At 34.8% G+C, this 15,274-nt stretch overlaps 1 protein-coding gene across 1 annotated transcript in view; it reads right to left on the bottom strand.

Moving 5' to 3' along the window:
- Window positions 1–3,290: 3,290 nt before the first annotated feature.
- The window catches only part of LOC149792458 (sodium-coupled monocarboxylate transporter 1-like), a 37,857-nt gene continuing 25,873 nt past the window's right edge, over window positions 3,291–15,274 (bottom strand). The window contains exons 12-16 of the mRNA XM_089969392.1: window positions 13,456–13,542; window positions 9,748–9,971; window positions 8,801–8,901; window positions 5,782–5,897; window positions 3,291–3,455 (exon numbers count right to left, since the gene is read on the bottom strand). Coding sequence (XP_089825518.1) covers window positions 3,342–3,455; window positions 5,782–5,897; window positions 8,801–8,901; window positions 9,748–9,971; window positions 13,456–13,542 — 642 coding nt within the window. The 3' untranslated portion in view covers window positions 3,291–3,341. The remainder of the gene's footprint in view (window positions 3,456–5,781; window positions 5,898–8,800; window positions 8,902–9,747; window positions 9,972–13,455; window positions 13,543–15,274) is intronic.

The following is a 15,274-nucleotide window of genomic DNA, read 5'->3' as shown; positions in this document are numbered from 1 at the left end:
CATGCATTGTTAAGTTCTAATCATAGGTTTTTAGAATAAAACTTGAGAATTTTTTTCTTGTCATTGGTAATGGCGGCCATATTTGATTGCATTTATTAACAGACAACGGACTGTTTTTAAAATAAAGATATTAACTTTTAGTAACGGCGCCCATATGATAAGGAAGATTGACAGCATGGTTACAAACTTCCAAGGTCGTCATGCCAGAGTACTTTCTGTCGAAATTTAATCAAATTTTAGTTCAGCATATTTTTAGAAAAATTCGTTTAAAGATCAGTTCTATTTCAAATAACAGTGGCCATGTTTGAGAGCATCGGCATAGTTTTCAAATTGTGAGAGCCATTGAGTCAGATACTCTCGTCCAAAAGTCACAGTCTATCAGGGTTTAAGAAGAAGTTTAAATTTGTCGACGGATGCTCGAGGCATTACGGACGCGGGACTGGATCATCATGGTCCGGTAAGCTGAAAGTGACATAGTCCTGAAATGGACAATCTGTTTTGAAACGGACCTTATAAATGCATCAGTGTCTTTACACTCTAGTGTCATCTAGTCAAAGCAGTGTGAATAGTTCAAACCGTAGTGTTCACTCACGTTAGTGATCACATCACTTAAGCTTTACAATTTCGTGATTAAGGGACAAAAATGAGGATACATTATCGAATCAAACTCGTCCAATAGACCCCATTAATATCTTAAGTTGCACATTAAATACTAGTGACACTAATGTTACGAGACACTTTTATTGGGGTAGAGGGGAATTTCAAATTATCCATGCCCGACGTAAGACAAATTGCAGTTCACTTAATCGTCATTTATTCACAGAGAATATAATCGGATGTAGATGTGGATCGGTAGAAAGTACACAGCACCGCTTACTATCTTGCGTTTATTACCAGAGCAACACATCGTTTCAATCACGTCACACCTTATGGTAATTTAAGTTTAAATACCTTCTTGTGTGGTGATAAAACACGTAGGAAGTAAACATTCGTTTATTTGATGTCGTTTATAATCTGATTGATAGGTCAAAAAGATTTACTTTAGGACACATGTTAATAGCACACATGCATTTCCACGGGTCAGCTTCATACAGCAGTGTCCACTATTTTGAGTATAAAGGTCACAAGTTTTTTGCCATGGTAAGTATCATTCGCTAATAACTGATGTTTAAACTAAGGTAATTTTGGACTTGTCAGATTTTGGTGCTGCTTAGAAACTCATCCCTCCCATTTCCAAAAAAAAAAAATATATTAATTATTGTAATGCATATTTCTGCGAAACATCAAACGGTGAGGCGTTTCTAATCGAACTATACATTTTATTAATGAAAATTCTTTGTATGACATATACTTCGCTATAAGTAGTTCACTTTGTGTTCAGTAAGAACTCAGTCAACGAACATTTTTTTTAAAACTACTCAGACGCTGAACATTTTAACAACAACCAGTATATGACCAATTAAATATGAGTTACAAATGGGAATGGCATCTTCATATTTAAGGCATATATACGATTAAATGATGGCATATATACGGTAAAATGAATCAGAGTCCTGAAAACTTTGTAGAGGAAATGAGTAAAATCTAATTTGGGCCATAACTCCAAAATGACAAAATTTTCACAAATTTATTTTCCTCATGTTCAGTCGTCTGATGCTGAAATAATTATGTCATTAGCGGAAAAGGGACTAACCGTCATTACCACGTATTTAAGCGTGTTGCTGATAATCTTTTAACATCAAGGGCGAACCCAAGATTCGATTCCTTGACGGATAGTTATTTGTTTTATATTAGTGTTGGTCTGTTCTATACCCAGAAGCAAACTCCCAATTTGACATGTGACGCGTACTGACTCCACCAATTTCAACATCCGACAATGAACGCTTTACAATTAAACTGTAGTCGATCTGTAAACGGGAACTCCAATAATCATTCGATTTTGTTTTTTAATAGTAATAATAATAATAATAATAATGAGGACTTTGTATAGCGCCTAATCTTTAGAAGCTCTAAGCGCTTTACAACATTAGACAACACCTATAAGATAAAAAACATAACAATATTATTACAAACACAAACACCATGAAATTAGAAAAACATTAAAAAATAAAAAAGCATGCTGAGAATATTTCAGGTAGGAAACATTATTAGGTCTTTAAGTTTGTTCTTGCAGTCGAAATAAGTGAGTTTTGAGAGCCCTCTTGAATGTGATCATTGTGTCTTTGTGTTTAAGTTCAGTGGGCAATTCATTCCACGTTGCTGGGCCCTGGTATGCAAAAGAACGCTGTCCATATGACTTTGTCATTATTGCATTTTAACGACAGGTGTCTTTTAATATAAAGAGATATAATATGTAAGCAATGATTTTGTTTATAAGCAGATATACTTTGCATAGAAGTGTCTGTTATGCAGGCATCACTGTTACTATTGGTTAAGTTGATTGTTTTAGTGAACCTTGCCAATGAAGATCAAGGGATGGAACGTGTAATTGATTTCACTGCGTGGTCTTGTTGTGAATACAAGTGATTACGTCCCTTACATTGCATGAAGACGAGTATAGTGTTTTGTATAATTAATTCTGCGTCGACAGATCTGCTCAATAAAATTTTTGCATTTTAAGAATTATCATTGATGTGAAATCCATATGAAATCCCTCATTGTTCTGTTATCGTCAAAGTATATTTATTTTAAGGTCAGTTCAAAAGTATATAAATCTTATGACCCATTGATTAAGTCCAACATTATACCATCTTACGTAATTTAAACAAAAAGTAAAGATTTTGGTTTTAATGTTGTTTAATAAAAAATTAAAATGGTGTTAGTTATTTGTTATTATTATTATTATTATTATTATTATTATTATTATTATTATTTTAATGCACAGGTAAAAGATTTGTTCATACGTTCTCTTGGCAGGTCTGATATCCGTTGGTACTTTGCACAATGATTACTTATCAAAACATGGTTTATTCAAAACCGTAAAATGCATACATTTTGCTAACTAACGTAAACTAACAAGTATCAGGGAATAATATGAGAAACTTAAAACCATAAATGTGCCTTTCTCTAGAGTACCAAATGAATCAGAGCTTTATTTCGTACAAAAATGATTACAATTATTTGTATACAACTTAAACTAAGAAACCTTACGATACATATATATATATATATATATATATATATATATATATATATATATATATATATATATATATATATATATATATATATATATATATATATATATATATATATATTCACTAAATCTAGTGTTTTAGGAATGTTGGAGCTGTATGAATTAAGTGTATTAAACACGGAGATCATTTTTCGCTCTCACATAATTAAAACCTGGTGAAAGGTAAATGTTCAATTTGTTCATTGTTTCCATCTATAGTCGATGTATAACTGTGTTCTGTCATCGCAAGGTTTCCATTCGATACTGGCGGTTCATCATTCTGAAATATCAGGAAAGAAATATGTGTTTGTGTAATGTGTATTTCTGTCTAGCCCTTTTCTCGTTTCTTACATATTGCTGTCCTTTTTTTTTTAACAAATGACAACAATTCCAAGTTAAAACATATTTTGGAGTATTTTACACCGTATTGAAGTCTGTTAAATCTTACAGGAATAGTATTTAGCATAAACAAATTTTTGACTGTTCTATACATCAATCTGTCATGCATCGATCTGTCAGGCATCTGTCACGCATCGATCTGTCATACATCAATCTTTCATGCATCTATCATGAATCTAGCTGTCATACATCAATCTGTCATGCATCTGTCATGCATCTATCTTTCATGCATCTATCTGTCATGCATCTATCTGTCATTCATCGATCTGTCATGCATCGAACTATATTTGTGATAATAAGCTACATAAAGTGGGCAGACTTAAAAAGTATTTAAGAAACAAAATTGTCGACTTAAGTTTAAAGCAAATGACCTCTTGAATTTGATTATACAATGTGGGGTATTTTAAGATTTTAAAGTCGCCATTAATGGTCAGAAACTTTTCAGTTTGAACATTTATTTATTATTTTAATTATTTATTTATTTATTTATTTATTTATTTATTTATTTATTTACTTAATGATTTATTTATTTGTTTGTTTGTTTGTTTATTTATTTATTTATTTATTTATTTCAACAACCCTTCAGCTTGATTTTTTTCAATGAATATATTTATTTTGTTACTGAAGCAAACTATGTATTGCTGTATATATCTAATGAAATACAAAATGTTCTTCGTAATAAAGAAGGAATTCGAGTTATAAACGGAATCGAGTTATATATGTTCTACTAAAAGAGATCTCTGCTTATGAAAATAACAGCTTTGCACACTTTAATAAAAATATTCTGTACAAACGGCTTAATAAGTTACATCTAATCTATATGAAAATATGTATGGAAATATTTGGCACAGAGAGAGAGAGAGAGAGGTATATTGAAGGATCATGAAACTAATTATACCACTATGTATATGCATGTATATGTGCATACTGGATATATGCATGCATATGTACATACTGGATATATGCATGTATATGTGCATACTGGATATATGCATGTATATGTGCATACTGGATATATGCATTTTTATGTGCATACTGGATATATGCATGTATATGTGCATACTGAATATATGCATGTATATGTGTATACTGGATGGATATATGCATGTTTATGTACATACTGGATATATGCATGTATATGTGCATACTGGATATATGCATGTATATGTGCATACTGGATATATGCATGTATATGTACATACTGGATATATGCATGTTTATGTGCATACTGGATATATGCATATATATGTGCATACTGAATATATGCATGTATATGTGTATACTGGATGGATATATGCATGTTTATGTGCATACTGGATATATGCATGGATAGATAAAGGAACAGGATTTGATAACTACTAAATATACGCTCACTGGGTTTGCTTGTAAGAATATTTTAAATAATAATTACATAGTCCAAATATTTTATGTTTTCTTCCTCTTATTTTTATATTTGATGTTTTTGAAAACTCGGACAAACGTTGAAACAAATTAGATGAATTACAACTGATGTTTATAATTTAGAAGACACAATGTAAAACTGATTCTGAATATACTAACTTTTCTTTATGTAAACGGCGAGTCCAAGGCTACCAAATTTGACAACGTTATATGTCTAAAGGTAATTTTTAAACAAACTTTTAAAAGTTATGAAAATAAGGTGATCATTTAGCGTCAGTATGTGAATGCTTTTAATGCAGACGTGATTGGTTTAAAGAACACACAGCAAAATGTATTGTATATGATGCATAAATGCAGCCATTTTTTAAAATAATTTTTTATTCTACTTGCTCCACTTAAAACATAGAGAAAGACTGTGATGTTAGCAGATTAAATTTGGGCCTCATCAAGAAACAGACCATTTTCTCAGTCTTTGTCCAAAAAGGACAGTGCATATTTCAAATCACAAATATTGAAGTTTTCAAGTGTAGTTGTTACTCGTTATGTTCCTTGTCATAAAAATTAAATACGACAGACTTGTATTAATGTCGATATGCTAACCAGCCTATCAGGAAATCGGGTTAAATGGTCGACAAAAAAAATATATCCCATCATAAGCAACTTTCTTTTCATTCTCGGGTATCATGTAACCGATGACAGTTCTAAAATATTTAAGGAAACGAGTTTCTTTTACGCAGAAGAGAAGAAATATAAATTTATAAATTACGAGTGAATTGTGAATGACATCTTAACCTAACAATGCTTACCACGTGTTGTACTTTTTCGCTCACTCCTCGTTTTCTGCAGACGCAATGACAAATCCTCTTCAAAACATTGAGCTGCAGATCGGGATCGACGGGATGCTTGTCTGCTTTAATACAATCTGGAGGAAAAAAACGAGTGTTATATTTTATCCATAATTATCAACTTTGTTTTTTCTTCAAACTTCAAGTTTATATATTTTTACGCTGCTAATATATACTGCCAGTAGTCACATTTTAAGTCGAGTCCAATCGCAAAATGCAGATCCGGGTGTATGCAACTTGTTAGGACTAATCAACGTAACAAACTACATAGACCCTGATCTGTCGGTGCATTATACGAAGGCAGATCATGGTTTATGTTGTTTTCATTTGTACTCGACTTATAAGCAAGTATAAACTGAAATAGCAAGGTTTCACTATCTTGAGATTCATTCTGATACACTATCTTGGGATTCATTCAGATACACTTTCTTGAGATTCATTCGGATAATGTTCGCGGACATACCACGATAGTAGAAGGCGAGGAGATTTATTATGGTGAAAAATATGAAAATATGGCACTTCAAAGTAGAATTTTACACTTACAATTTTCTGATGAGCTATGAAATGCGTTTAGAATAGAATCTTAAAATACTCATACAATTTTTCCAGATACATATCTTTAGCAGTTGTTGTAGACTCGGTTGGGCATTCGGTTACTCTTTCTGTAGGAGATTTCATTCCTACCCATTTCCAGCATTATCTCAAAACGTTACAAAAATTGGAAGATCGTCATACAGTCTAAGAAAGCATTCAACAACTGCACAGGTTAAGGTATGGGAACTTGAAAAAGGTCGCATTTAGGATTGTAACAGAATGCTCGTTTAAATATACTCTGAAAATAATTTTAATGAAGTAGTGACGTCATCTTGCTGTATGTAAACCTGACGGTACTATCTTATATCTCAAGTGGACGAGTTGTTTTGGCACGTGACCAGTGAGCTTGTGAGTACACCAAAGCAACATGTCCTCTCGAGATACGAGATAGTTCATATGCAATCATTTGTTTATTAGGTGTTGTAATTTATATCAGCACCAGTCAGCGTCTCTTAAAAGTATTGCAGGGAAAATGTGAAATATAAAAATATACTGTTTTTAATTCTTTACCCAGCATCATAGTAATTTAATTTATGATGAACATGAATACATAAGGCGCTTTAGATGACTTCATAAAGTAAAACCTTGGATGGTGCCATATTGTCATATTGCACGTCCTTATCGATGACGTAAACAGTTCGAACACAACGTATAATGGGAAATATATTACAGTTAAGTAACAGAGGACGTAATAATGAACATTTGAGCTATCTTTACTAACTCTCTCTCTCTCTCTCTCTCTCTCTCTCTCTCTCACACACACACACACACACACACACACACACACACACACACACACACACATCCTAGACATTTATATTCATTACTACCATTTTTATCTTTAACAGTTTTAGTCTTGAAGTGAGAAAAGATAAAAATGTAATTTGAATTGCAAAGGTAAAGGCGGACACAATGCATATTAAGGATTTATATTCCATACCTTGTATGATGTGTACCGGACACAGTGCATATTAAGGATTTATATTCATACCTTGTATGATGTGTACCGGACACAGTGCATATTAAGGATTTATATTTCATACCTTGTATGATGTGTACCGGACACAGTGCATATTAAGGATTTATATTCATACGTAGTATGCTGTTTACCGGACACAGTGCATATTAATGAGTTATATTTCATGCCTAACATGATGTGTACCTGACACAGTGAATATTAAGGATGTATATTCCATGCGTAGTATGCTGTGTACCGGACACAGTACATGTTATGGGTTTATATTTTATACCTACCTAGCATGATGTGTACCGTGCACAATGAATATTAAGGATACATATTTCCTCCCTAACATACTGTGTACCGGACACAGTTCATATTTGAACGTATATTCCATACCTACCATGTTGGTTACCAGACACAGTGCATATTAAAGATGTATATATCATACCATGCTGTGTACCGGACACAGTGCATATTAAAGATGTATAGTTTATACTTATTATGTGTACCGGATAACGCATATTAAGGATGTGTATTCTATTCCTACCATTCTGTATACCGTACATAGTGCATATTAAGGATGTATATTTCATTCCTAGCATTTTTACTGGACGCAGTGCATATTAAAGATGTATATTTTATACCTAGCATGTGTACCAGACAACGCATATTAAGGATTTATATTCCATACCTTGTATGATGTGTACCGGACACAGTGCATATTAAGGATTTATATTCATACCTAGCATGCTGTGTACCGGACACAATGCATGTAAAGGTTGTATATTCTATATCTAGCACGTTCTTTACCAGACAATTTTAACATGGACAGTTTGGATAATAACAATGTTGATCTAGTCAATCGCAACACTGCGCCAATGATCGGAAAAGCATCTCAGAAGTATTACAGCCGCCGACACTACCTTGGGTACTTTTACGTGTGACCGAATTTTCTAGCGATTTGCCTCATCGTATGCTGTACCGCTTAATTTAAGTTTTCCGGGAATTTAATTTGCAGAAAAGTCACAAGATGTTCCGATTCCTAATCTAGATACACAAAAGATGGTTTGCAATATCTACTGATATGAAATACGGAACGATTCCCTTTTTGGGGAAATTATCTGCTTCTACAAGATAGGGAATTATTCACTTTATACGCATTTGTCTTCTTTTATGACATAAGAATAATTACAGTTTGCGTAATTACCTACTTCCATTAAATACGGAATATCGCTAACGTGCTAATTGTTTTGCTCAATTTGCTTCTCTTGCACTGTTTCTATTTGATCAGCAAACTCTATTGGGATTTCAGAATCGTAATCAATAGGTAATTGAACACTCGTCTGATTAAATTGGCTATCAACTGGAGTTACTGTACCACAACTCCATTACAGATGTAATTTTTAATTACACCTGAATACACACCTGACAGGAGACTGACCACTAAACCAATTATCACCACGGTCAAGATGCCCAGTACGCTGAACCAGATGTAGGACAATCCATACAGCTTGTCTAACCCATACCTGTAGGAGAGATTGCAGGAGAATCTTGATGTCAGCTGAATTAATTCGGTTACATTATTATGTTCCTTGCATCAAATAGATCCACGCGCTCATTGTGCACTTGTGTGACCTTGATTGTGCTTGAAACCAAGATTAATTTACAGCTTTTTTTTTTTTTATTTCGAAAAACGTGAAACGTAATTTCAATTGATTATCTTCGTTTTACTGAATTTAATTTAAAACTACACATCAAAAGAACATTTGCCGATCAACTTACCGGATGAAAATTGGGTCTATTTCGTGTACACTGTTCGACGTGTGCTTGATTTTTAACATACGTTATAATATCTGAACATGTATGAGTGTGCGCGTGCGTGTATGATTGACTATATTGTTAGTTTCTCATTGAATCCTACAGTTCATTATTCACAATAAAATAATCTGATGCCATACATTCGGATAATAAGTACATGTATACAATCTGTTTCAGGTATCTTCTTTCAAACATTTCTGTCTCTGCGAATTTAGTCAAAGAAAATTCAGGTCAACAAAAGCCAGATCATGAGTATGCTTTTAATAATTCTAAAAAAATCCACCGTTTATAACATTTTTAGCAAAAGTATAGAAGAAGAAGGAAAAAAAAAACATTCAAACTAATTCGTGCATACTTTTGAAATCATAATAATTTACCATATCAGAGATCTCAAATAACGTCTAACCGTCAATAAAGTTGTGTAATAATCACGAACGAGCGTTTGAAACAAATATGAGCGGATACATTTCTGCAAAAAAGAATAATGTTATTTTAAATTCACATTATGGTTACCGATGGTAACAAAATGCGGTTCTAATAAAAGCAAGACTTACATTTCTTGGCTACTGGCTCCATTTGCCAACGTTGTTAAACTTGCACTTGTTGAATCTGTCCAGGGATAAACTGTTGTGGAATTACTTGCTGTGGAAGTGTTAGTCATCGGACAGTTTTTTAGAGAGATAGGTGTGTCATGAAGCTTGACTGGTTTACTCATGTAGGTCCCAATACTTACCCAAAGAGAGAACGCAAAGCCAAGAACACCACCAACCAGAGCACCCTTTTAAAAAAGAGAAACATCGTATGAAGTAAATGAAGATTGTATCTATCCAGTGCATAGTGTTTTGTGCAAATGCAATGAATATCAAATGAAATCGGTATTGTTTTGTAAGCTAAAACATTCTTCAACATATTCGTCATATTTTTATAGATTCTAACCACAGCCTTCAGCATTTTCTCGTTATATACTCATTTGCTTGTTCACCCGTTTGTTCAGGTGGTTCATTTCTTAAAGAAGGACTGCAAAATACGGAAAATAACACTTGGCATTTTCTTTGCTATAGTTTAGTCAACGTGCATGCGGGGTAGGATGACAACATAAATATCGGTCATTTTGCGATATGTTTATGTTCTTTAATAGGAAATATTTCACCATGAGTAACGGAAAATGAAATATCAGAACCTGTATTCATGAAGCTTCTCAACCGGATAAATTGTCCCTTCCTTTGTGATGATATTGATTTTCGGTTTAGGAGCTGATATCGCTTTTCATTAAAAGCTGCAGAAATCTGTAGTTGATTTTGGCTGCAAGCATTGGTGTACATTTTATATACTTACCGGTATTTCTCGAGCCTGTGGAACAACATGCGGTTGAAAGGTTCTTTTGGTGATATTTGCATTATATTTCCGGAGAAAATCCAATATTTGGTGACTTGTAAATCCAAGTGGAATAGCACAACCATCAGTCCGATGGCCATTTTTAATTTAGAGCCATAAAATGGCTGTTAACAATGACTGGCATGTGTATAAAGTGTACGCAGGTTTGTTCCGTAAAGATTTTCATGTAGCAAAAGTGCACATTTCGATGTACATGTGACATCAGGCCCACATATCGTCCATCAGTTTCAACATAGATTAGGGGAGGGGATTTATCGGACTAGCTAGAGCTCAGTTTGATATGAGGGGGCCCCGAGTGGCCGAGTGATCTAACGCGCTCTCCGTTACAGATCACTGCCATCTCACCTCTTCCTGCGTGGGTTCGAGTCTCGGATTCAGCCAATGTGGGTATGTGAGAAAGCTTGCCAGTAGCTTCTCGTGGGTCGGTGGTTCTTTCTGGGGTTTTCCCGGGTTCTTCCTCCACCAATAATACTGGCCGCCATGTATAGCCTATCTTGTGCTGAAAAATGGCGTTAAACCCTACTACTACAACAATATCAGTTTGATATGAGCCGTTGGATAAGTGATACCTTTAGAGACAGGTTGGGGTGGGGGGGTTGATACCTTTAGAGACAGGTTGGGGGGTTAATACCTTTAGAGACAGGTTGGGGGGTTGATACCTTTAGAGACAGGTTGGGGGGTTGTTGATACCTTTAGAGACAGGTTGGGGGGTTGTTGATACCTTTAGAGACAGGTTGGGGGGGATGATACCTTTAGAGACAGGTTGGGGGGGTTGATACCTTTAGAGACAGGTTGGGGGGGTTGATACCTTTAGAGACAGGTTGGGGGGGTTGATACCTTTAGAGACAGGTTGGGGGTTGATAACTTTAGAGACAGGTTGGTGGGGTTGATACCTTTAGAGACAGGTTGGGGGTTGATACCTTTAGAGACAGGTTGGGGGGGTTGATAACTTTAGAGACAGGTTGGGGGTTGATACCTTTAGAGACAGGTTGGGGGGGGGTTGATACCTTTAGAGACAGGTTGGGGGGGTTGATACCTTTAGAGACAGGTTGGGGGTTGATAACTTTAGAGACAGGTTGGGGGGGTCGATACCTTTAGAGACAGGTTGGGGAGGTTGATACCTTTAGAGACAGGTTTCTGATAATACGCATAGCTTACTAAAAAGTTAGCAAATATAAGTCCCATGACAAATACCATTTTAAACATGTGTGAGCACTGAAGTTGAGGAGTTTCATACACATGTGACCAGATCTTCTGTATTGTTTTATCTTGTATATATTTTGCTTACTTTCGCCTGCTAAAGTACCTTTGCTTCCCTTCGCCTGACACCCAAAATAAAAATTGGAAAACACATTAGGAATCCTATACTTTCTGTGGTGTTCTTTTATTTTTTTCTTCTTCTTTTCTATATGACGCAAAGGTTCTGTCCTTTGACCATTAGATGATTTTGTCGTTTATTTAGAGGCGAGTAAGCTAGCTCGTTAAAACGCGATAGTGTGTCTCAGGTTAAAACTAGCGGAACCGTTCCAACGCTAGCCAACAATCTTTGCAACGATATCCAGTATCGTTGCAACGCTAAATTTTGCTAATGCAACTGTAATAATAACAGTTGCAACGAAACTTGTTTTTCGTTGCAATGGTTTCTTTTTAGAATACTAGTGTCGTTGCAGTCGCCCCTTTATTGTCTTTTCCCTCACATATGCCCAGACACAGACACAGACAAAGACACAGACACAAACACGCATACAGACATGAACAATATACATAATTTCAGCTGAATAACATCATTACACGTGCTAATGTTGCGAACATTCATAAAGCCTGCACATAGTGCCCTCGAGCTTGACATCACAAAACTGTGACTATATCCCCATTTAGGATTAGCAAAGAAAAAATATCACCTGTCACTGCTGAGGTATGATTCAATTTTTGATAGAGGAGTAAGGTGCAAAGTTAGATTCGTTATTTTATTGATTTTAATTGCATTAGAAATTACAAAATTACACGTGCGAACGACGACAACGACTGACATTGTGAGTGGTGCTGTGGAGGGGTGTTGCAGTGCAACACATGCAAGTTTTTAGCCATAGCAAAGGTACGTATACGAAACTATGCTACATTGCACTGCATATAGCTGTATCTCGTTTTGCAAATATAGTCCACTGTTTTATAAAAAGAATATAAATATGTGTTTATTTAAAATTGTTTGATTCTTTTGTAACTATTTGCGCTATATTCCTCTAGTCAAGACTCAAGAGTACAGATTGAAATCAGTCTAACTGATGGGAGATACTTGACTTTTGTTTCCTTGCTTCGACATTTTGCTTTTTCCCGAAGATCAACTCTATTCCTACTTTTCTACAAACTTCGGTTAACAAAACTTTTTCAAAGCAAGTACAATTTAATTTCTGTAAACTGACATGTGTGTTATCATAAAAGTTCGCTTCGCTCGGTAGAAATACCGTTGCAATAGTTAAAAATGCTATTGAACAGTACATTTCATTGTTGTAATATCAAAAATTACTATTACTTTGACAACATTTTGCGTCATAACGAAAACTGGATGCCATTGCAATGAATGTTGGATACGATTTCAACGGTACGGTAGTTATCTCCCTTAGGTACACAGAGTCGTAGGGGTCCCAGTTCTCATGAACGTGATTGAGGGATAACTTTTAATGATAGTAATTGATGATAGAGAGTGGTCTAACTTATAATGTGATATACATCAACCAACAATATGATAAAAATATTTTTGACGAAATCCTTCAAACTAATTGATATCTTACATACAGAATTCAAAGACAATGCTGATATTGAACTCTGTATTTATCTCTAATATTTTGTAACTATAATGCAATACTTACGATCCAATTGGCACTCGTGAAACACGCCCCTAGGATGAATAAACCAACCAGTGGCGCCCCCGCCGCACCATTAAGCGTCAGTGAAGCCTTTAAATGAAATATAAAAAAAATTTAAACAAATATCAAAAGCGTATTTGGTACTCACGATATAGTGATTTTTAAGGGATACATTTGTTTTATTCAAATTTTGATTTCGGCCGTCAGAAAACAGATAAGCGCATGCAAATTGTTAAAACGTTCTTAAAATTGTATCAACATGTATATCTAAAATATGTAACGCCTTGATTATAACATACAGACTTGCGTGGTGTATTGAGCATCGTTTAATACTTGCATACCGAAATAAGTGGGCAAAATAAGTGCTAACAATGTGAAAGTATTCAGGACGTTCGGAAAAAATAGTTTAGCTCACAAATATGTGATGCGTGTAAAACAAATCAAGTAAATTCATGCCAGTGGAAGACAATAGTCTGGATTACCATCACCCGATAACAAGTTACATTCTGTTTATACAGTGTCAAATTCCTTAATTGTTCATCAAAGGTAATATTGACATATGAGGCAATACATTTTTGAGCATCAACAAAAATTCAGGCTCAAAGTTTTATATAAAAAAAGATAAATAAAACTCTTCCTTGATGTCCACTAATTGCTTTTATTATATGTATCATAATGAGATACTGAAATTTATAATTGTGAGAAAAATAGTGTTGCCACATTGGCAATGCCACTTTTATCGCCACAGTGGCGATATCACTTATGGAACTACTTTCTTTTTCCGTTTAGAAAGTGTTACGTATCTATGGTGTTAAACTGGGTAAAAGAAAAGAGAGAAAACCAACAGAGAAATATTAGCTATGTATTATCTTGTTTACAAAATCAATGTCCCTAGTCAGGTACACAGTGAACTTGATTTTGGATCAGTTGAAGGAAAAAAATACAAATGTATATAAATGCATATAACATAATCATTAAGAAATTTAAAAAAAAATACAAAATAAACATATATAACAAAAGTATTTATGACTTGATGTATATTCTTCGGAAATGTATTTTTATATTTAAGTCTCTCTCTCTCTCTCTCTCTCTCTCTCTCTGGCCCCGAGTGGCCGAGTGGTCTAAAGCGCTCTCCGTTACGGATCACTGCCATCTCACTTCTGTCTGCGTGGGTTCGAGTCCAGGATTCGGCAAATGTGAATATGTGAGAAAGCATGCCAGTAGCTTTTCGTGGGTCGGTGGTTCTTCCCGGTATTTTCCCGGGTTCTTCCTCCACCATTAATACTGGTCGCCATGCATAGCCTATCGTGTGCTGAAAAATGGCGTTAAACCCGACAACAACAATTCTCTCTCTCTCTCTCTCTCTCTCTCTCTCTCTCTCTCTCTCTCTCTCTCTCTCTCTCTCTCTCATGATCAATCAGTCTTAAAGACAGTTGACCCTCTACTATACGTTATAAAGGAATGAAAATGCATAAAAACGAGCCCCCAAACAAAAAAATGTAGGCTTCAAGTATTAACGTTCTTATAATTAGTTTTCCACATGAATCCTGCAAATGGCCAGTAAATGAACCTAATGTTGCCTTTCGATATTCTGTGTCACACATACGTGCAGTATACCAGTTACACTCAAGGACAACGGTAGATATTTTTAAGAAAAAAAATCATCTTGATTACGTACAGTAATAAAATTGTTTAAGTAGCGATTTTACCTGTCACCACAATCATAATCATGTTTGAAAACGATTAGTGTCGATTGCAAGCCGAAATTAAATGACAATCGAAATTTGGGTGTAACGTCTGTTAATCAAACAGACTGCGTTCC

This window comes from Sinohyriopsis cumingii, chromosome 9 (assembly GCF_028554795.1).
Source record: "Sinohyriopsis cumingii isolate HCF-2022 chromosome 9, ASM2855479v2, whole genome shotgun sequence".
NCBI lineage: Eukaryota > Metazoa > Mollusca > Bivalvia > Unionida > Unionidae > Sinohyriopsis > Sinohyriopsis cumingii.
The sequence above is the reverse complement of the archived record's forward strand: the minus strand, read 5'-3'. Positions and strand labels throughout refer to the sequence as shown.